This window comes from Triplophysa rosa, linkage group LG14, assembly GCF_024868665.1.
Source record: "Triplophysa rosa linkage group LG14, Trosa_1v2, whole genome shotgun sequence".
Lineage (NCBI taxonomy): Eukaryota > Metazoa > Chordata > Actinopteri > Cypriniformes > Nemacheilidae > Triplophysa > Triplophysa rosa.
Window position 1 is genome coordinate 4,955,798 of NC_079903.1, and position 21,850 is coordinate 4,977,647.

Here is a 21,850-nt window from a genome sequence, read left to right on the forward strand (position 1 = left end):
ATTCTCATATCAGGATACATTTACACGAGATGACATACGATATTAAAGCATTCATTTAAAAGTAAAACTTCTCATTATTTACACACCCTCATGTCATTCCAAACTTGTATGACTTTCTTCTGCACAACACAAAAGAAGATATTTTGAAGAACACTGGTAGCGAAAGGTTTTGAACCACGTGGGTGAATACATTATGGAGTTTTTATTTTTCACTGTAATATTCTTTTAAATCTTGTGTTATGAAAAAAAAGATCAAAATGAAGTGAGTTTATGCTATAAACAAGAGAAAACATTTGCCAATGGTCAGTTTGACCACTTTATTAAACGAATAGTTCACCTTCAAATTGAAAATTCTGTCGTTACACACCTCTTGTATTAAAAAAAATGTTGGTAACAGAAAACCATCGGTCCTGATTGACATTCACTGGTTTTGTGTCCATACAGTAAAAGTCAATGCGGACCAACATTTTGCAAAAAAATATTCTTTTGTGTTCTGCAGAAGAAAGAGAGTCACACATGCAGGTTTAAAATGACAACAGGGGTAAGTAAATGATGACATAATTTTCATTTTGAATGTGAACTACTCCTTTAAAGTTTTACCAGTGTACATCATATTGAGGAAAATTCTAACTATGCATTTTGGTTGATTTGCTTCATATTTCTCAGGACTATATGAACACAATTAAATAGAATTTAATTGAAATGGTTTGCCCCTTAGGACAGAAATGGCAGTTTTTGTCTTCTACGAGTTAGTCCTGAACTGGCATCCCCATGCGGAGGGTCAGAGGCTTAGAGTTAAACAAATTGTGCATGAATGGAAATATAATAAAAATTCTATTCAAAATCTTATGAACTGTGAATTTGAATGTAATAAGATGAAAAGTAAAAAAACATCCATTTGAAAAAACAACTGATTTATTAATAATGGTTACAATGTATACACAGAAATGTGATAGGTAATGAAAAGATAAGTAATATTAGTAGCTAAAGAGCGTTTTATTGTTATATTACAAATATTCTAAAATTGAAGATACTGTAGATTCATTAATCGATATACAGTGTTATCAAAATAAATAAGGAGATTATTAGAGGCCTTCTACAATTCAGGCTACAGTAGACAAACTTCAGAGAGGAAGCAGACGGGTCTGAAATGAGAGCTACTCTGGACTAGATCCACCTCACGCACGCTTGCACAGAAGCATATCTATAAGATACATATTAGAGGAGGCTCTACCACAGACAGCACACTGAGGGTGTATACACACACACCCTTATGCACTGTGTGAACACATACTCACATTCACACAAGCATATTTACATTCTCGGATCACATGAGCCAAGTTACTCATACATCATAAACTGACAAACGTAGAAGTTACAAACAGATATTTCACCAGGGCCGCCACATCTCCAGAACGGCGAGATGCGGGCTCTCCGTGGCACGTGCCCTCACAGGAGAGGAGCACTGACTGTGAGCAGACACGGCAGGAGAAGGAGGACAAGTTCCTGGGCTTTCCGTTTCATCGGCATGGAAACCAACACTGTCGCTCGTCAGGCAGTTCTTGGGTTGCTGGGGGCGGTCCCCGGGTGATCTCGGAAGAGCTTTGAGCAAGTGGTTGAGCAGATGAGACCCGAGGGTTTTGTCCATCCAGTCACAGGAGAGTAGAAGGTTGTGAACTTCCTGCATGCACTGGATGTATCCGGTACTGTACCTCTGCTGGGCCTCGGCATCCAGGATGGGGTCTGCATGATGATTAGATCAAGACATAAACATATTTAACTATGATCTGGACTCCAGCCATGACACAAAATAAAACGTACGTTGGTGTACTTGTGGATTATTGCCTGTATTGTTGAAATCAGTGGATGTGTATACTACTGTTAAAGATTTTCTGAGTATATCAAAACCTACATTAACTGCTTTTATTCAAGTCGAGACTAATAAAAGTCATTTTTAAGAATTAGCAGGAATAACCCACTATTGACGGTTTCAGCGGCACAAACGTTATGTGGCCCAGACTTAATTTCAGGTAGACCTGTTGAGTAGTTATACTTTCAGTTCATTAAATTAATATACATTAAAAATGTATAATTATTATTAATTAAAAATGGAATAAATTGTTATAAGAGGGTTTCATCGGATGCAGACACCTGCCCCGAAGTTAACTTCCGGTATGTGTTTGGGTATAATATAATTTATTTTATAATTAATTTATATTAATGTCAATTTATATTAATGTTTTATTGTATATTAATTGTATTATATTTAATAAAAACTACTCAACAGTTAGGCTATAGATTCTTTGCGGAGCTCTCCCGGAAGTTAAGTCTGGGCCAGGAGCATATGCGTCCGATGAAACCGTCTATGTTAATAAATATTCCCTTTTTATAGTGCATACAACATCCTCAACAGTTTTCAATAAGAAACCAAAGTTTTTTTGTTGAAATTCGGAAATGACTAAATTTCAATGTAATTCAATATAAAAACACCACATATAAACTTAACAGTCTGATTACAAACCTAGAAACTTTCAAAAGTTTTCATGGCTTTTAAAAAAAATTCTGTTTTTTCATCACTTTTCTATTTCAATATCATTTTTCTATATCAATGGTCCTCCTGTCTCTGTAAAGCGGCTTTGCAACAAAGGTAAATTTGAAAACAAAAAAGCTTGAAAACAGAATATGCCAAAATATAACAAAGTAAAAAGAATTCTGGCTTCATTGTAATACTGCGTATAATGTCATGCACTCACCAAAAACTTTATTGCTCTTGGTATTCTGCAAATGCTTCACTGTCATCTCCAGAATATCTGCCTTTTCCAATTTAGATTGCTTTTTAAAGGACAAAACGTTTATGGCGAGTCTATATACTGTATTCATATACAACTGGCATGCGTTAAAGAATGTTTAACAAGCTTTTGAATTCTGGATCTGCTGTGCATCCAATGATGTGTTTACTTACATCAAGCCTGAAGACTCCAACTACAGTTTGTCTCAGCTGATCCAGACAGTGATTTATTCGTTCCCTTCTTTTTCTCTCAATCAGGGGTTTGCGGAGCTGAAAAGACAGGCAAAAGAGCTCAAGGACAAGCACATGGCAGGTAAAGCCAATGCGTTTTGTGGTCGTTTTAAGCTACCTTTCTGTCTTCTTTAGCACTGATGTGCTGTTGACCTGCATTCTGCTGGAGGTTGCTAGCAGTCATCTCCAGTGATTTCTGTGCACTCCGCCGGGTGACTGTCGTGTATTTCTAAGGCCCTCCGCGCTGCGCACAGCCTGTATTTATAGGAGAGGTATTAGCATGTGAATGCATGTGCTCTTTGGCTGAGATATTTTCCCACACGCTCTCTCCCATCACTCACAAATGACAGGTCACCGCCTCTATTCATCCGCAGACCCCCAACACACACACATAGTCCCGCTCAAAGCAAACGACAGATGTCCAGCCTAGAAGCATTCTTTGCACAGAAACTACACATTCTGTCCGTGTATCACGTTGAAAAAAAAAACGAGCTGCTTCCATCGGGGCGGAGAATTCCCAGTATTCCAGTCAACTCACCTGAGACCAAGTGCGCATTTACGCGCTGTCTTGAATGTCTACAAGCGAAACCAAATGCAGTCCCAAAAGTACACAGTCTCAGATTTTTACATATGCTACATCATTTTGCATATATTCCTCATATGACTGTATTTTAAGGCACATCATTTTAGGTAACACTAATAAATGAATATTACAACCCTTGTTTTCCTTATTTCTATAGGCTGTTTTTCTTATGTCTACTTGTGCTAAAATGCAATTTATGTAACGCTACTTTGCAACAATGCAAAACTGAGAAAACAATTTATAGAACTAAAATTCTATTGAACGAAAATCAAGTAATTTATTTTCACATCATCAGCACATGCGCAGTTGTAAATGAAAGTTTTGAGCGCGTGCTTCAGACAGTGCAGAATACAACTGAGACGGAAACAATTGACACAATACACCACACACAGAAGAATATTCACAAATCACACTTTCACCCCAGCTAACAATTTTTGGTTACCAGAACGTTCCCCTAACGTTAGTTTTTGGTTCCCAGAACGTTATTTTCTAAGGTTCGTTTTTGGTTCTCCAGGAAAGTTTTCTTTACGTTAATAGAACATTAGTTTCTGGTTCCCATAACGTTCTGGGAACCAAAAACTAACGTTAGGGGAACGTTACCTTAACGTTATAGAAACCATGAAACTTTTATTTCCGTAAAGATAACCAAAAACAAACCTTAAAAAAACTTCCTGGGAACCAGAAACTAACGTTAGGAGAACGTTCCCAGAAGGTTATCCTAAAATATTTTTCTCGGGTCCGTTTGGCCTCACAACACGTCATGAATACATCCATGCTGTGTTTTTATCCATCGCTTGTCTAATCTAATTAAAATAAGTAAAATACATCATCCCACACAATATGGAGGATGAAATTAATGCATTAGATTATTCTTTTAGCCTAATAATTCCTTTTTCATTATGAAGTAGCTAATTTTCGATTTAAACAGCACAGTATATCATTTCTAATAAAACCACACTGTGTGTAGGCCTACCTCAACATCAGACATTATAGATATTGAAATAAAATAACCAATGACTTCAACACAATATTTAAAGCAGATTTTTATTGACAGAAGAATAAACATTTAACTATCTTCAGGCTAACAATATTCTTGTCTCACCACAGAAGTATAGCGCGACTCTGTCTTTAGATATAACAATCAAAAGCCCTGAGTTTCAGTCCTTACATCATAGTCTGTTGATTTAGATGTGTCAAATCAATCGAAAATCACGACAATATAAGTTTACTCTCAAAATTTTTGGTTCCCAAAAAAATAACCAAAAACTAACGTTAGGGGAACGTTCTGTGTTTGCGGAGACTAGCACCAGTGGAGCTCTATAGTAATTTGGTATAGCAGTGAATGTAAACAGATGTCGGAGTGCTGTCGGCCACGTGCAGATGTCTGGACATATTTTTGGATGTGTTTTGACTGAGGCCACGCGACATGAACACGGACGTGGGAAAATCCACAGGACAAACCCGCTCATTGATCCACGGCTAATGAGAGTAACCCGTGGTGAGGAGGGGGCTTGTGTCCAGTGCTGTCAGCAGGTGCACTTTCTCCCTCTCTCTCTCTGTGGGGCAACCGGTGTACTTTGACATCACTTCTCAACAATCTATTCTATTCCTTAACTAAAACATGTGTATATTAAAACCGTGGCCATAAGAAATCAATATGCTACCTTACCATTTATTTCTAAAGCGCGTTTCAACGTTGCGTCGTTCACTGAGTGTTGCCAAGCAACTTTACTAAGCAAAAAAAGACTAAGAGAAACATTTTAGAAAAAATGGTATAAAATCAGGAGAGTTATAAAATACATAGTAGCCTATTTTACAAGTACTTATTGAATATTGGTACTTTTGTACTACCAATTAAACTTAAAAAGAATTGTCTACAGGACTATAAAAGTAGGCCTACTTTTACTGAGTAGAATAAAACGCTGACACCAATCGAGTTTCACAAAGTCAACATGAAACAATGCGAAACAATGCAAAACAAACAGGCAGCGCGAGGCCTTTCATCCCTTTCAGCTGCACCATATGGTCACGCGCGTCCCCGCTATTCACAGCTCGCGTGGGAACAACGAAACACAAAAGCGCCCTTTTACGCGTCATGACCTCCGAGAAAGCCGCACGCCCGCAAAATCGCCAATCACCACGCTGGACAGCAACAGTCGACCTTTACAAATAACTTTAGTTTTTACACACACACGCACGCGCGCACGCACATACACAGTACACAGTAGCGGGAAAAGGAAACGTTCTGTATTTGTAGTCTCTGTCAATCTAACAAGCGTTTGTAGTTGTTCAAGTGGGGCTTTTATACCACCAAATACTATCTTTTCACTTTTGTTAATGTATGATGTTAATTGAATGACCTTAACTGAGTTTCCAGAACCAAAAAATATAAATTCGTCATTAAAAAGTGACAACGTGAGAGGTTCTCATTTGCCACGTAAATCAGTAGTATTTTAAAAATGATAAAATGCGACATCACATGACCTCCGAATCTCTCATTTCATTTCATGGATCAGGACAATTTCTGACTGAGTGTATAAATACTACTTCGTTTTTTTTGTTGCTATTTGGTGTTTGGGGTTAATGAGTGATAATATAATAAAATGAATGAACAAAGTGTTAGTAAATTCATTTTATTATTGACCAGCAGGTGCCACTAACACACTAGTTTAAATGAAACAAGCTGCAGAATAAGTGCTTTATTGCCCGGTTTCAAAGACAAGGCTTAAAACTAGTCCCAGACTAAGATGAATGTTTGAGCTGTCTTAACTGAAATAACTTAAAATATGTCACTGGCATTATTTTGGTAAAAGATGCACAACAGTGATGTTTTTTCTAAAGCATTTTTATAAAAGCAACTTAAATATTCCATTTAACTAAGGCCTAGTCCTGGCTTAAGCTTAGCCTTGTCTGTGAAACTGGGCCAATAAGTAGCTACTAATAACAACTAGTTAATAGTGAGAATTGCCCCCTATGCTGAAGTGTTACCAGGTATTTATTACAAATGTATGTGCTGAAAGATATTTGTGAGAATGTCAGTAACCAAACAGATCTCATCCCCCATTGACTCCCACAGTATTTATTTTTTCCTACAATGGCAGTAAATGAGGAATGAGATCTATTTGGTTACTGACATTCTTTCATATATCTTCCTTTGTGTTTAGCCGAACAAAGACATTTAGACAGGTTTGGAACACTCTGAGGGTGAGCTAATGATGCACTGTAAACCCAAATGTTCAAAGTAATTAAATGAAGTAGTGTAAACTTCATTTTATATAAGAATTGTATATTTTATCGTATATTTGGTATATATAGATTTGTTGAGATTGAAGTTAAGTTCCCAGCATACTTTGCGTGAGACTGCATTAGGAGAGTTCATTTTGAAATGAAGTGTTATTTTATGAGTTTTTCGAAAGGAAGAAGCCTTGTTAATGATGAATGTTCATTTATCTTGGATATTTAGAAGAGTATGTTGTATTCTTGACATTTGGGATTACCATTGTTCAGAAGAGTGGTGCTTATGCTTAGTTTGTGTGAGGTGCCTAAACAGTTCTGTGTGATGCATCGCTCTGTGTAAACTGTTTGTTGAGTGTTGATGTAGCTGAAATGTTTCAGTTGTCTCAATAAGACCTTTCTTTTATTTAACTGTAATTTAAAAATTTACCTTATCAAATGTTCAAAATAAAAAGGAGTTAACATGCACGAGTACAACACACTCAAAACTTTATGGTTCTGCTTACTTAAAATTGGGAACATCATAAATCAAAAGAATTGATGTAACTGATTAACTCAAATTTTTAAAGTTTTCCCAACTTATTCGGGTTTACAGTGTGACAGAATTTTCATTTTTGGCTGAACTGTTCCTTTAGAGGCTCTTTTCTGTACCTCTACAGGTACAACATATAACAAGTTGTCCCTTTTTGGTTACCATTAAAGAGACAAACAGTTTACACAATAACAATAGCATTTTTTAGGCAACACGCAAACAATCATTCATCAAGTCTTATTTACAGTAAGTTATAGAAAGCCTTTTATTTAAAAAACAACAACATTAAACACAGCTTTCAGTCGTTTCAAATGTAGCTTTTTTCTGTACAAATAATCATATATTTTGTTCTGGAGATAGATCCACACAAAAATATTTCTCTAAATCATATAAATCATTTTTTAGCTGGAAAACAGCTCTGTGTTGTTTTCCACATAAAAAAACCCAACGACAGAAGGCAGCTTAAGACTTTTGAGTACACAGACAGGGCAAATGTCATCGTCTGTGTTTATTTTGAGGTCAAACGTGAACACAAATACAATTCAGGAATCATTTATCAAACACAGTGTTTTAAAGGCACAACATTCTCTTTCTTCCATGATCCCTCGCTTTCTCTTTAAGTAGTCTTCTCATTTCACACTTCTCTTTTCACACCACATACATTTTGCTCTCTTTAATGTTACTTTTGCTTTTTTCTTTGTCATCACTTCTTTTCCAGCAGTGTCCTGTCTGGAGATTTCCACAGTTGTTCTGTCAGATGAGGATCTCAAGCAGGTCAAGGTCAGGTAGGGCTATCTTCTGTCCTCCACTGAGCTGTGCTCGACCCTCGACACCTTTAGTCTGACCGGATAAGGATTCTGCACATAAACACACCGAAAATAAATGCCAATGTCTGGTGAACTGACTGCTCAACAAAATAGCATACAAATCAATTTTATTCATGCATGTTTGCTTTCATACAATCTGGAAATGTGACCTGTCTTGTGTTGTCTCGTGGAGGTGGCCGCTCGGAACATCTCGGTTTGACTGCCGCTGTCTCTGCTGGCTGATTTGGAGTGAAGGGACATGAGAGGTGTGGAGGGGAGAGAGAACGATGCGAGGGGTGTTAGAGAGGAAGAGGAGGGCAGGGGTAACGTGGAGGAGGAAGAGGGAGGACTGGAGCGAGGGAGACATGAGGATAAGCGTGTCAGTGATGTGCTTGAACCTGCGGAGGCCAGGAAGGGAGGAAAAGAGGAAGGCAGAGAGGACGAGAACGATGGAGGGAGAGGTGAAGGGACAGAAGAGACTGAAAGCAAGGGCAGCGAGGGTAGGATGTGCTCCACTGTATCTTTTCCCAGAAGTACACCTACCAAAATAAACGCAAATCTTTTAGCAACCTGCTAAACAGGGGGTGTGGCATATAATTGATCTCACTAGTATACTGACTGGTGCTGCCCTTCCAGCCGTGCTGGTCTCTGCGATCGGTCTGCGATGTCTGTCGTACGTGCAACCCTGTCGCGATTGAAATGGAAGGAACAGAGCGAGCAGGACGGAGAGGGGCGGGTTCTCGACGGGAACGCTGCTGTAGGACTTTAATCATGGCGTCTTTCTCCAGCAGCTGAGCGTGTAAGTTCTTCATCCTGTTAAAAAAAACATGGAAACGCTTTACTACAGATCTCTTTTCCTACATATAAAGAAAGACTGTATGGCGAGATGGTGTCTTTTTCCATTTTCAAAGTTGCCACCAGTGTTGGGTAAGTTACTCTGAAAAAGTAATTAATTACTAGTTACTAATTACACATTCGATAATGTAATTAGATTACTGTACAAGTTACTCTCTTCAAAAAGTATTTAATTACTTATTACTAATTACTTTCTATATCATACATCAACCTTGATTAGTTAAGTGATTCAAGGATAGACATGAAACGGCTCTTTTAATTCATTCAAATAAATAATATAAAACTACATAAAGTATTATTATTAATTACAAATGTGAGAATTATACATTAAAGCACGGATTTTAAAGTTAGACTTTGAATTTTGATGTAAATTTCTCTTCTGCACACACACATATTACACAAAGTATTTAGTTTAATTACATCAGAAGTAACTGTAATTAAATTACAGAAAAAATAAGAGTAATCCCTTACTTTACTTTTTCAAGGGAAAAGTAATTAAACTACAGTAACTAATTACTTAGTAACTAGTTACACCCAACACTTCGAATTTGCCACCCCTAGAATTTACAAAATGGTTCTCTTGACATTTATCATTCAGCTTCTTGAGGTCTTTAGCTGGGAAGCTTTTTAAAGAGTATTTAAGGAGATTTGATCTGTTCTGGGCTCTTATCGGCTGCTATTTTTTCATTGCTTGGTCCAAGTCAGCCATTTTTGTTTTGTAATGAAGGAAACTTTTATGTTGTTACAATTATATTTCGGTCTACAAAAGGTCAAACATTTAACGGGGTCATATGGCTTGAACACGTACACACTTGCAGTATTTGACCAATCACTACGCACTGGTTAACTGGCCAATCATAGCACACCTCGTTTTTCAGAGCAATGAGCTTTTTAAAAAATCTGCACGTTTAAGAGAGGCGGGGCAAAGAGGAGCTACAAACATGCACGGTATGTGGAAAATACAGCGTTTTTGAACCTTAAATCATGTATATGCATTGCATTACATCTAAAACAAACGATAATATTCATTTTAGCCGTGTCATATGACCCCTTTAAGTGGGAGCCAATAGCCTAGTGGGCGAGTGCGCTGACATGCAGCACAGCTTCATGTCCCAATCCCGCCCCACTTACTTACTTTCGAAGTGAGGGCAAAAAAAGCCAAAAATAAATCTTCAAAAATTAACATTTAACATTTAAGCACACACCTTGAGATTAAAAGATTTTTAAGATGATTAGAAACATAACTAGAAAAGTGTTTCCATGTATATATACTGTATGTGTGTGTGAGCATATGATGTTTATTGAATTCACCTTTGCTCCATTTCCTGACAGCGTCGGCCGCTCTGAGGTCTGTTGTCGTCTTCATGCTGCCAGAGTGAGCCATCACTGTAACTGCCACTGCGAGAGTGCTGGATTATAGTTCTGTCTCTGAAAACCAACAAAACACACAACCACACTGTCATTGGGTCATCAAAATATTTAAAGTAAAGAAAAAAGTAAAACATGAAACTAAGACACTGCTGATAAGCTGATAGAAAGAAGGTGTTCTCTATTTTTGCAATAGCCAACAATCTTTCGTTTCCTTCACGGCTTGATCTGTTATTTGTTGTTGGTGGTAACATCACTGTATTTCAGCATGTATTGTGTCAGTTCCAGTCCAGTGTCTGTTAAACCTCAGGAGTGACATGAAGCCACCCAACAGCAATGTGAACGACTGAGAGAATGCAAAGACACATGAAAGTTGACGGCATTGTGTTGTTTAAAGTCCCTGTGAACCGGAAGTTACGATCGTTTTTACTTCGTATTCTGACACATTTCCGAGTGAAAAGGAATTTCAAAGGAGACATTTTGTGGGCGTGGCTTGCATTTTTCACTGCGAATTGATTGGATGTGTGAAAACAGCTGTTGCATTTTGAAATGTAACTGGCAGCAGACTGACAGTTGAAGGGGAGGAGTTAATGGATGCCCCGCCCAAGCCGTCTAATTTACGTCATTTGAGATAAATTTCAGGGCGGAAGTGCATTTTCAGATTTTAACTGAACTGAAGGGTATAAGGGTACATAAATTTTAAAAAGAAAACGACCCACATGGATAAACTATTTACCATAAACGCTGCAATATTTCATGAAAAAATGAGAATGGTCGTTTTTTATTTCACTAGGACTTTAAACATGAATATGAACCTGTTTTCTTTGCGGTATTCATGATGCATTTGATCTTTTTTGCTATTTTCACCAGTTTGTCGTGTTTTCATTTGCAAGTAAATGCAAATAGATCTGCAAATAAATGCAAATCAGGGCCAGCTCTTAGGGGGTCTAGGGGGACATTGCTACCCCAGATTATTCTTGGGCCCCTCCAAAAATATCCAGCTGACAATTAAAATCATTAAAAATGAAATACTTACTATTAAAAACTTACTAAATACTAATTTGTATTATTAATTAAATAATAATCTGTTATTTAATTACAGAAAATGTAAACATTATTCATGCAGTGAACTAGATTATACATCTGCCTAACCAGAATATGGGATGCCCCCCCACGTCGAACCAGCCTTGTACTGGGCCTGATGCAAATAAACAATATATTTTTATTTGAAATTTGGGAGAAATGTTGGCACAAGTTCACAGAATTAAACAAACATGCTTATTTTACTTAAACATAACTATAAAAAGCTAATTCAGAAAAACTGAAAATAATTTTGGTGTGCTCTCTTCATGGCCTCAAATCTAACAAAACAAGGACCGAAAGCTCAAAATGTGCTAATTTAACTTCACAGGGTAAATAAACAGAGCACAATTTCTTAGATGTGAACCTTTGGGTTTGTCATAGCGTTAAACAGTCGACAAAACACGTTACATAACGAATGTCTACTGGCTTTCCAATACCTTTTAAAGGATTTTACTTGGTCTGCGTCTGCACAATGTTTAGTAATCTGCTGTTTTGATGGATCACATATGGAGCCTGTGCGTGCCTTTAAAGACAAAACCATCTCAGGCAGTTCGAGATGAAACTGATTCAGCGTGCGCTGACCTCTGTGCTGCGGCCGTAGCCGCCGCCTCCATGGCGAAGTGCCTCATTGCACTCTCCTCTAAATACTTCTGCTCCCAGCGCGTCATATCAGCCTCTAATCCCAGAATCCTCTCCTCTCTCTCCCTCAGCAAATCCAGCAGAGCGGGGGCGCTGGACTCACCCACAGAGAGGGGCACGCCTACACCAGCACGCTACACACAAACACATGACAGACAGCGATTATGGGAACTGCCCGACTGCATAATTGCAGCCCTGTAACATTTAGCCCTGCTGCGGCTGACAACTCCCTTCCTGAAGGAAACACACAATGCACCTCAAATGTGTGTGCTGATGTACCTGTTAAGAACACAACAAACTGTGCTTGTGAGTTTCTTAAGGGTATAAAAGCGTTTCGTATGCATGCCTGTTGTGTCCGCAGCACCTCCAGTTCTCTTTCCAGGCGAGTACGCAGACGTCTCTCGAGCTGCTCTCGCTTCTCGCATGCGGCCTGGAGCTGCGCCAGTGCCTGCTGCAGACGCTCCACCCGCTCCACATACATCTGCTTCTTACTCAACTACAACACAGACAGACAGAGAGAGTGACAGGAAAGTAGGTGTTTAGTGGGTGTTTTATCTGTTTAGCACCTTTTCTATGTTTCTAACATGTTACTTTATTGAAGTTAACATATGTGTTTAGGTAAAATTATATTTTTTGTTTCATTCTGTGAACTACTAACAATATTACTCCCAAATGTCAAATAAAAATATTGTTTCTATTTGCATTTATTTGCAGAAAATGAAAACTGGAGAAACGGGTGAAAATAACAGAAAAGATGCTCTGTATTTTTCACACCTCAAACACTGCAAAGAAAACAAGTTCAGATCCACTTTTAAGCAATACAACAGTCATATTTCTACATGTATTTAGGAAATGTTCAAAAATGACTTTTTTATGTGATAACCTCGATTTTTATCACATTAGTTTTCATGTGTCTTGTCATGCTGTCAGTCTTTCACATTGCTGTTGGGTGACCTTATGTTACTCCTGAGGTTTGATTTTGTTGAAATACAACAGACACTGGACTAAAATGGACACAATAATTGCATAATTGAACAATTTGCAATGGTCTCTTCATTTCTTCTGCGGCTATTCAGTAGTCTCTAGGTTTTTTATGCACTACATTCAACTATTATACAATATAATTCACTATCACTTGAATGTATGTTGATGAGTGTAAGTATAATGACTTACTTCTTCCTCTAGTCTGACAACTTTACTCTGAGCGTTATCCAAAGCCTGTTCTAAAATATCAATGTGGTGCTGCTGATCCTCATTGGCTGATCGGAGACTGGCCACCTCTACCAGGAATTTCTCAAGATCCTTTAGACTTTCTCTTCCTGAGGAGAAAAACAATGACAACATGGTTATTACAATGTTCTGTACACTGTAGATACTTACTGTACCTAAATATAAAAAGAAATGATTGTATATTAAATATACAGTATAGACTATAGTTTCATCTTAACAACATGCGCACTTTTGTAACCCCCAGCTGAACTTCCGGTACACATTCACAAACAATAGAGTGCCTGTAGATTATTTCTGATAACAAGCAAAAGAAACCGAGAAGAACCATTACTTGGCTAAATTTGTCTCTCCAATATCTTGAATTTAGACTGCGATACCAAGCTCAACCGCTAGATGTCAGTGTACCATAAGCTTTCTTTAAATGCCACCGGACTACAGGACCCATTCAACAAATTGTTTATTTAATAAAATGAACATACAACAAAATTCAACAATTCGTTTATTTAATACAATTATTATACAGTAAAACAATAATACAAATTAATATGAACAAATTAAATAAAATATAAATAGTTATATTATTAGACATTAGCCAAACACAAACCGGAAGTTAACTGGGGGTCAGGCGCACGTGTCCAATGAAACGGTCTATAGACATTGCATATAACAATATTTATATGCATATAAATATAACAACTGCTGTATACATATTTTACAGTACTGGCCTAAAGTGATATCCAACTTTAGAAATATCTTTGCTTCTTATACATTGTAAACTGAACTGTAAACTGAAGATCAGCTTTGAGAAGAATTTAAGGAGGCTTGGCAAAACAATTATACACAACACATGAGCAAAGCAGACTCAGAAGACTGACTGAGTCGAGACTCAGAAGACTGACAACAAAATATTACCACATGAGAGGACAAAATAGTAATAGTACAAATAGTAATGACAGATAAAATTGTCCTCAAAGTCGTCTTTATTTTTCCTTGAATTTCCCTAAAAGCTGTGGTGGAGAGTAAATATTTTGAGATTTTTGAGAATAAAATGATGACATAATTTTGAGTCACAAGACTTGGAGTAAATAGCAAAAGAGCCATCTGAGTCATTTGTTATGAGAGTCACTCTTTTCTTTTGTTCTTTTTGGAGGCAGCCGCTGGTCACTGATCACTTATCGTTTTACTGAATGCTCACTGTTTGTTAGAACAGAAATCTATAAGGACAAAGTTTATTATGTAATATGAAATATCTCTCAGTGTCGTTCTGTACTGTGTTTGTCATATGTATTTTGCTGTAGATGGGGTAATTTTGTATGCTTGTTTACACAGAGAGAGAGAGAGAGAGAGAGAGAGAGAGAGAGAGAGAGAGAGAGAGAGAGAAAGAGAATTGAGTGCAAGAGATAAAGTGAAACAGGAAGTTAAGGGAGGGACGCAGGAAATCATTTGGGTAGAGTACTTCTAGAGAACTAAATGTTACACAGAGAACAAAAGCGTGCACACCTTTCTTTTTATAATAGTTATAATAATGTATAACAAAGAGAAAAGTATAAAGTCTCTCACTTTGTGAAAGATACAAGTGTCCGTCCTCCTGTACCTTCAGCTCCTGATTGGCAAGTTGTCGATTCGCTGTTTCCAGACGATCTAAAAACCATATTATAAAAACATCTTAATACCAAGTGCCCAACAACATAACAATAAGTTGCTTTAAAAATGAAATGAAAGAAACACACAAACAAGATACAGCTGCAAACATAGTCATAGTTCAAAGTAATACATTTTGTTGTTAACACATTTTTGGGTCTGCCACAGATTCCCAGTGGAGAAGAAGAACGCAGTGATGAAAACAACAGATTATACACCTTTAGTGCTTTTGTTTGAGCAAAACCAAAATCTTAAATATGACTTTGGAATAATAAAATCTGCTCAATATTGACTTGCATTGACATTATTCACAGTCACCTCTCAGGTCTCTGTTAAAGTCGTGAAGGCGTCTGATCTCCCCCTCTAGTTTATTCCTCATGGTTTTATCCAGAGCCTCTCTTTTGGATGAGCTCTTGACTAAACTCTCATACGTCTCAGACAGACGCTCAATCTCCAGCTCCAACTGTAAACAGAGATCCAAAAAACATTCCCTCATGTTAACATTCAAATGACATTTTAAATGAACATTTCACTCACAAGTAGCTAGAAATAAAATAGCAGATGCATTTTAAAGCAGAAAGGGGGAATGAAAGTGTGGGGTACCCGCTGTAGTCTGCTGGCTTTCTCGTTTTGTTTTTGCAGTTCTTGTTTGAGACTTTGGTTTTCTTCTTTGAGGATCTCCAGCATCTGCTGGGTATGGCTCACCATGGCAAACACCTCCCCCGGGAAAGGCTGTCCTAAAGGAGCCAGACGAACAGATGGCCCGTGGTTTACAGATTCAACCTGAGCTGGAGGAAATCCCAAAGCCCGAGACTGGGATATAGGCTGATACTGCTGTTGAGAAGCCTGTGAGGAGGGCAGGACACACATCTCAGACACTGGACTGTTCTGCTGTTGTGAAGCACCGAGAGACACTGGGCACGGTCTGTAATGAAACAAAAAAGTTGTAGGTGAGAGGTGTTAACATATCAAGCCATTTGCACATCAAAGCTTTTTTTTTTAAATGTCAGGCGCACTTGTTAAAACGCTGGCTTTGGGTGATTGGCTGTGTTTTTCAGGCCTTTTCGGTTGTTATAATACTGAATATCCTCTGAAATAATATTAAAATATTAATATCTGCTTTCGCAGAGAGTTGGGATATTATTGGGGACAGAATTATTAAAGGGACAGTCCACCCAAAAATGAAAATCCTGTCATCATTTACTCGCCCTCAGGTTGTTCCAAACCCGTGTAAATTGGGTTAGGATGTGCTGGTTGGTTGGTGTGGTATTTGTCCCGCCCCTCCTACACTGTGATTGGATGGCTTAGAAAAGGTGACATTAGCTAGACACAAAGAATGATATTTGGAAGAATGTCATCCCCCATTGACTGTCAGAGTAGGGAAAATAAATACTATGGGAGTCATCGGGGGACGAGATCGATTTGGTTACTGACATTCTTCCTAATATCTTCCTTTGTGTTTCGCTAATGTCACCTTTTCTAAGCCATCCGATCACAGTGCAGGAGGGGCGGGACAAATACCACACCAACCAACCAGCGCATCCTAATTGTTCAAACATATGTCTGTGTAGAACGAGTTAAAGGGATAGTTCGACCAAAAATGAAAATTCTGTCATCATTTGCTCACCCTCAGATTGACAGAACCGAGAAGATCTCGTCCACCATAGTATTGATTTTCCCTACTATGGCAGTAAATGGGAGGCTCGGTTACTGACATTCTTCCAAATATCTTCCTTTCTGTAAATGATGACAGAATTTAAGTTTTTGGGTGAACTAAATAAAGCAATCTGTCATTCAAAACGTGTATTGTGTGGAACACAAAAGAAGACATTTTGATAAATGTCTCGATGGTTTTGAAACTGGGATGTGATAAAGTTACCTGGCTTGCTCCGGCATGGCCGACGTTAAAGTGTCATTGTGAAGGTGAGCGTAATCCAGAGACCCTATATTAGTATTCAAAGAGGGTGGAAGCGTTGTCTGTACCCTAAACTTAAAGGGATATTCTGGCGGTGGACCTCTTTCCTCCAAAAACCACTTTGGGGAGGAAGATGGTGCAGGTGGTGAATTTTCTGCACTTTCATCCCCATGAGAGGAGTCTCCTGCGCTGGAGGACCCAGAAGATCCCACGCTCTGCTTAGTTCCGTTGCGCTCCAGACCGAGTTGCATGATTCTCTCACTGAGCGAGCGAACGTGACCATGTTTCAACTCTGTCAGGCCTTCGTCCGGGAGAGACGCACCACCTCCTTGCTGGAACCAGGGTCGGCTCTCCGCGTGGGCCTTCACCGGAACCGCGGGGAGAGAGGTGGACAAGGACGCCAGAGATGGAGAGGATGACAGCGAGTATGCGCTGGACAGTGACGGAGGACAGGAGTGTGAACCCGTGGGACTGTCCGACACTGTTAAACACATCTGATGGTTTTCATGGCTCTCGAGACTCTGGTGGCCTTGGTTTTGAGACTGAAGGTCAGTTGGACTGTGCTGTCCTCTGTATAGTTGAGACTGGATTTTAGCCTCCTCGTAAGATGGAAGTTGCACGTTATCAAAGCCGGGTCCACCCGCACCCTGGCTTACTCCAGCAGCAGTCTTTTCCATAGTGCTGCTATCCACCTGATGCTCCTGACCTTGAGGTTCTTGTCGTGGCTGACTCTGTGGAAGTACAGACTGATACAAATGATCCTCCAGGTTCTCTGTAAACGGTGGACTGCTTGGCATGTGAGAGCTGTTGCCTTGTGTGGCTTCTTTGGGTCCGCTCGCTCCGTATCGCAGATGTTCTTGCATGAGTCTCTGAAGCACGGTTCCAGAAGCGCTGTCCTCAGAACCATGCATCTCTGCTGCTGTGCAGGTGGACACGGGGGAGCAAGGATGTTCACCAAGGAACTAGATGACGTTACCTGCGAAAAAAAGAAAAGGAGCAACTAATAATCCAAAAAACGGCACACACAAATGATTTGACAGCACGTCGAAAATAAGACAGGAAAAATGACCAAATCACGCTTACAACAGTGCATCTACTGTCGTTTTTGAGAGTTTTGATATATTGATGTGTATGTGCCATGTCATACAATACATCATTCATGATTACCAAGGGTTTTAAAGTTGGACAATGTGTATAATATAACGTAATAAATTGTTTTTGATTACTAACATTTTTACATTCAAGTTTTTCATGTAGGTTCAAACAGGAAACAAATAACAAATCTACTAAATTCAATCTTTTTCAGATGTTTTTATTTATTGTTTGTACCAAATTTAAAATGCAGTGTAAATGCCCTCATTGAAAGGTATTCTGGAATGTGTTCATGTATATAATTCTTAAAATGTACTTTTTGTGGTCATATAATATAAAACAAAATATACCTAACATTGTTTTAAATGTAATTTAGCTTATACCCTTGTGAAAATAAACCACGGTTTAATTACATTATTTTTTTGCGGTAAAAACATATTAACTACAAATGTAACTACAGTAACCACAGTTTAACGTGGTTAGCGCGTTTAACGTATAGTCGTAATAAAACTATGGCAATCTGCTAAAAACAGGGTTTTTACTGTAATACTGTAACCAATTATATTTTTATATAATTAAATGATTACATAATATGCCTAAATCTGAATATATTTGATTATCATTTCCCACCATTAGATTACAAGTATTATTTGAGGTATTTCTTCAAAAGCATTACTATTTAAGAGGCAGATCAGGAACAAATGTACATCTGCACATGTCTAGTGTACATTTCCAGTTTATAACAAAGGAAACCAATTTGATCTTGTAGACAATTACAAGAGAAACGAGAGAAAGAGTGAGCAGGGAAACATCCTCAGACCAGCAACACATGCTGACACACATTCAACAAGTCCAAAAATAGCATCAGCAAATGAACTTCAGCATTACGTAGACAACTATTTAAAAACCCACATTACAGCAGACTGCATGAGACGCCGACAAACTTTCACGAGCCGAAACGTGTCATTAATGTAGAGTCTGCGTGCATACAAGTTTAAAGAGAAACGTTGAATGCATTATTACATGATAACAAAAACAACTCATTTACCCTAACATCACCAATATGAATTCAAACAAATCCTGGTGTTTGACAAGCTGACACGTTCGTAAACGGCAGAGCTGCGAGTTAGTAAACACGAGTCACATGAGTTACATCGATCGCATCATCGGCTACATCGAATCCAACACATAAACTGCACAAAACAAGACTAAAGTTTTCAATGTTGACGCGTTACCCGGTGAGACCTTGACACGGATTATCAGTCTGTCAGGGTGAGAGGTTTTAAGAGTGAATTTCCCGGGACCCTCGGGAGCTGATCGGAGGTCCGCAGAGCGCGTTTGACGGACAATCGCGTCCATTCACTGGGGCATGACAGGAATGTGCGTGTGCCCGTACCGCTAGCCAACGCGCGCTCCCAGGTCCTAGCGCCGACAGAGTTGGGTCCATTAACGGCTTGTGTAGCATTTTAAGAGTTTTATCATTTGGGAGTTTGAGCAATTTTACCCAAAATCCCCCTATGATGTCACATTAGTTCAACTCTATGGCCCGGTTTCACAGACCAGGCTTAAGGCTAGTCCCAGACTAAAATGAATGTGTGACTTGTCTTAACTGAATATAACTTGCCCTGAAATATCTTATCGGTGCCATTGTTTTGTCTCAGGATGCACACCAGTAATGTATTCTTCTAAGACAATTTCATAAAAGCGACATAAATATCTTAATTCAACTAAAGCATAGTCCTGGCTTAAGCTAAACCGTGTCTGTGAAACCAGGCCATTATCTAGTTGATAATTGAACAAAACTGAAACATAATTCCAACCAATTACACTCAATATTGTTAATATGGCTAAGACCCATCAAACTGAATGAATCATATTTATTCATCTAACTTATTCAATTTTGTTGTCAATCCCAGCCAGCACACGGACGTCTGCTAAAGATCGGGGGCCAGTTGTTCAAAAAGTTTCATCTGGATCAGAATTATCTGGAGTTGGAAGTCCCATGTTTCGCTATTCAGGAACAAACAGTGATAAGAAACATTTTACTTATTTATTTTAATGCTGCCAAAATCTGTTTTTCTTTACTGTCGGCTCCTGAAAAGCTTAATAGGAAGCCTAATGTATATTTCTAATTTGACAGTCAAATTTATCAAGAGAAAAATATGATGTCTGTGCGTAAACCTCTTAGAAAGAGCAGTTTTACATCCATTCTACATCATAAACATCTTCCAGATGTCTTCTAGATGTCTATATGACATCTGACAGCAGACATCTCTGAGACGTATTGCAGATGTAAAATACAGACGTCAAATAGACGTCTGCCAGATGTAGTGTGCTACACAGTATTGTTCCAATGTTGCTGTAGTGCCCTACCAATCCCCAAATGAGAAAGCCAAAAGCATTTTGCAAAAAGCTGATGTGGCTTCTATGATGCAAGATATTTGTGTCACATTTTTGCCTAGAAATTCTTTATTATGTTTTCCTTCTGTAGCATTGCTTATAGTTGCTATTGCATAATCCTTGCACTAAATAAGATCCCAGAATTCTCTTCCTCAGCCAGCTTTCTTTAAAACGTTTAAGAAATTCCTTTACTAAAATGTCAATGGAACTTTGTTTCATCTCAAAACGTACACTTTTTCGTACTTTTTTTAGGCTACCGTTGTTTCAGTGGCACAGTGTTCATTCTTTCATGGCAACACTATGGCACACATCGGATATCTGATGTATTATAGCCTCGTTGACCGAAGAGCACCATTAAGGTCTTATGGAGAATCCGTAGGTACACAGACCTTACCATTCTCACACATTCAACGGTGTGAGGAGGAATAGTTTAGTTCCTAGTCATCAGGGTGTGATACGCTCAAGGAATGAAACATGTCCAGAGGGCTGGATTTATCAGACTTTTCAAACAACAGACATAAACAGTTATTATCAGAGAACCAAAACATGCATTTCTGGATACAAAATGTCGTCTTATCTCTGACCAGCTGTACTTTGTGTCTACTGGAAGGTCTGTAGAGATATTTTTTCTGCGGATATTTATGGTTGCATAAACATTGCATAAATATAAACATTGTTATTTTTGCTGAACAATAAGATTTTCAACGCGGTGACTTGTAAAAAATGCTCAATTAAAACATAGAATTGGGTTAAAAGATACACAAACAGCCCATGTGTGTGTGCGTGTGTGTACAGATTATACACCCTCAAGCTATCTATTTGCTTGTCTACTTTATCTGAACTCACGCGGAGCAGGGACACCAAACAACTTATGTTAAACATCCTTCCACAAGTGTGTTTAAACCAGGTACATAAAAAAGTAGATTCTTTAAACAATCTTTCCTCTGTTACTTATGTCCACCCTGTTACTTATATCCACCCTGGTGGTAATTTGTGTCCTACCTCCTTGCTTTGCTCCTCAGATGTTGTCGTTGCCGCTGCTTACATGAGGTCTGAGTCGCTTTGAGTGATCAATAGTTGTCTGTTGTAAAAATGTGTTCGGCAATGAAGGAAAGAGGGTGGTATTCAGGGATCCACGTATTTATGTGTGAGCATTGACACCAAAACGACTCGAAATATGTTGCGGCGCATGTGTCCTGACATGCCAGTCCAAGTCACACACATCCTCTGCCCAGACATGCAAGGGTAAGCAAAGCCAAAAGACCTTGGAATGGGAACAAAGGAGTGTGAGAAAGAGACATCGGTCGAGGAAGATAAGAGCCAAAGTAAGGCACAAACCATGCAAACATAACTTTATATGTATATTGAAGCTTACAGAGCTTTGAATACATGTACAGTACATAACTCTGATTCTCTCAGTGGACATTTTTAGCCATCCTGGATTTCAGTGCTC

General features: G+C 38.6%; 2 protein-coding genes across 4 annotated transcripts; both read right to left on the reverse strand.

Moving 5' to 3' along the window:
- Positions 1 to 893: 893 nt before the first annotated feature.
- Positions 894 to 3,278, reverse strand: her8.2 (hairy-related 8.2). The gene is made up of 4 exons (XM_057351601.1): positions 3,138 to 3,278; positions 2,963 to 3,058; positions 2,754 to 2,832; positions 894 to 1,743 (listed from the first exon to the last, which is right to left on the reverse strand). Exons 1-4 carry the CDS (start codon positions 3,201 to 3,203, stop codon positions 1,391 to 1,393), a joined length of 594 nt encoding a protein of 197 aa, XP_057207584.1. The 5' UTR covers positions 3,204 to 3,278; the 3' UTR covers positions 894 to 1,390.
- A 4,336-nt stretch (positions 3,279 to 7,614) lies between these two features.
- amotl1 (angiomotin like 1) lies at positions 7,615 to 21,579 on the reverse strand. Of its 3 annotated transcripts, none has more exons than XM_057351591.1 (12): positions 21,400 to 21,579; positions 16,870 to 17,881; positions 15,594 to 15,915; positions 15,309 to 15,453; positions 14,910 to 14,990; positions 13,293 to 13,438; positions 12,484 to 12,615; positions 12,063 to 12,253; positions 10,341 to 10,457; positions 8,794 to 8,987; positions 8,345 to 8,713; positions 7,615 to 8,225 (listed from the first exon to the last, which is right to left on the reverse strand). In XM_057351591.1, the coding sequence occupies exons 2-12, from the start codon at positions 17,814 to 17,816 to the stop codon at positions 8,122 to 8,124; spliced, it is 2,748 nt and encodes a 915-aa protein (XP_057207574.1). In that variant the 5' UTR covers positions 17,817 to 17,881; positions 21,400 to 21,579; the 3' UTR covers positions 7,615 to 8,121. The 3 variants fall into 3 exon arrangements, with proteins under 3 accessions (XP_057207574.1, XP_057207572.1, XP_057207573.1); XM_057351589.1 differs by having other exon boundaries at positions 12,466 to 12,615; positions 21,400 to 21,578; XM_057351590.1 differs by lacking the exon at positions 21,400 to 21,579 and adding an exon at positions 19,233 to 19,378 and having other exon boundaries at positions 12,466 to 12,615.
- Positions 21,580 to 21,850: the final 271 nt, after the last annotated feature.

Coding starts and splice junctions, on each gene's coding strand:
- her8.2 (XM_057351601.1), bottom strand. CDS start 3,203: ATGACTGCTAGCAACCTCCAGCAGAATGCAGGTCAACAGCACATCAGT. Junction 3,059..3,137: donor GTGCTAAAGAAGACAGAAAG/GTAGCTTAAAAC, acceptor CTGTCTTTTCAG/CTCCGCAAACCCCTGATTGA. Junction 1,744..2,753: donor CAAGAGCAATAAAGTTTTTG/GTGAGTGCATGA, acceptor ATCATCATGCAG/ACCCCATCCTGGATGCCGAG.
- amotl1 (XM_057351589.1), bottom strand. CDS start 17,816: ATGCATGGTTCTGAGGACAGCGCTTCTGGAACCGTGCTTCAGAGACTC. Junction 15,916..16,869: donor GCCATGCCGGAGCAAGCCAG/GTAACTTTATCA, acceptor GTTTCATTACAG/ACCGTGCCCAGTGTCTCTCG. Junction 13,439..14,909: donor ACACTTGTATCTTTCACAAA/GTGAGAGACTTT, acceptor TTTTCTCCTCAG/GAAGAGAAAGTCTAAAGGAT.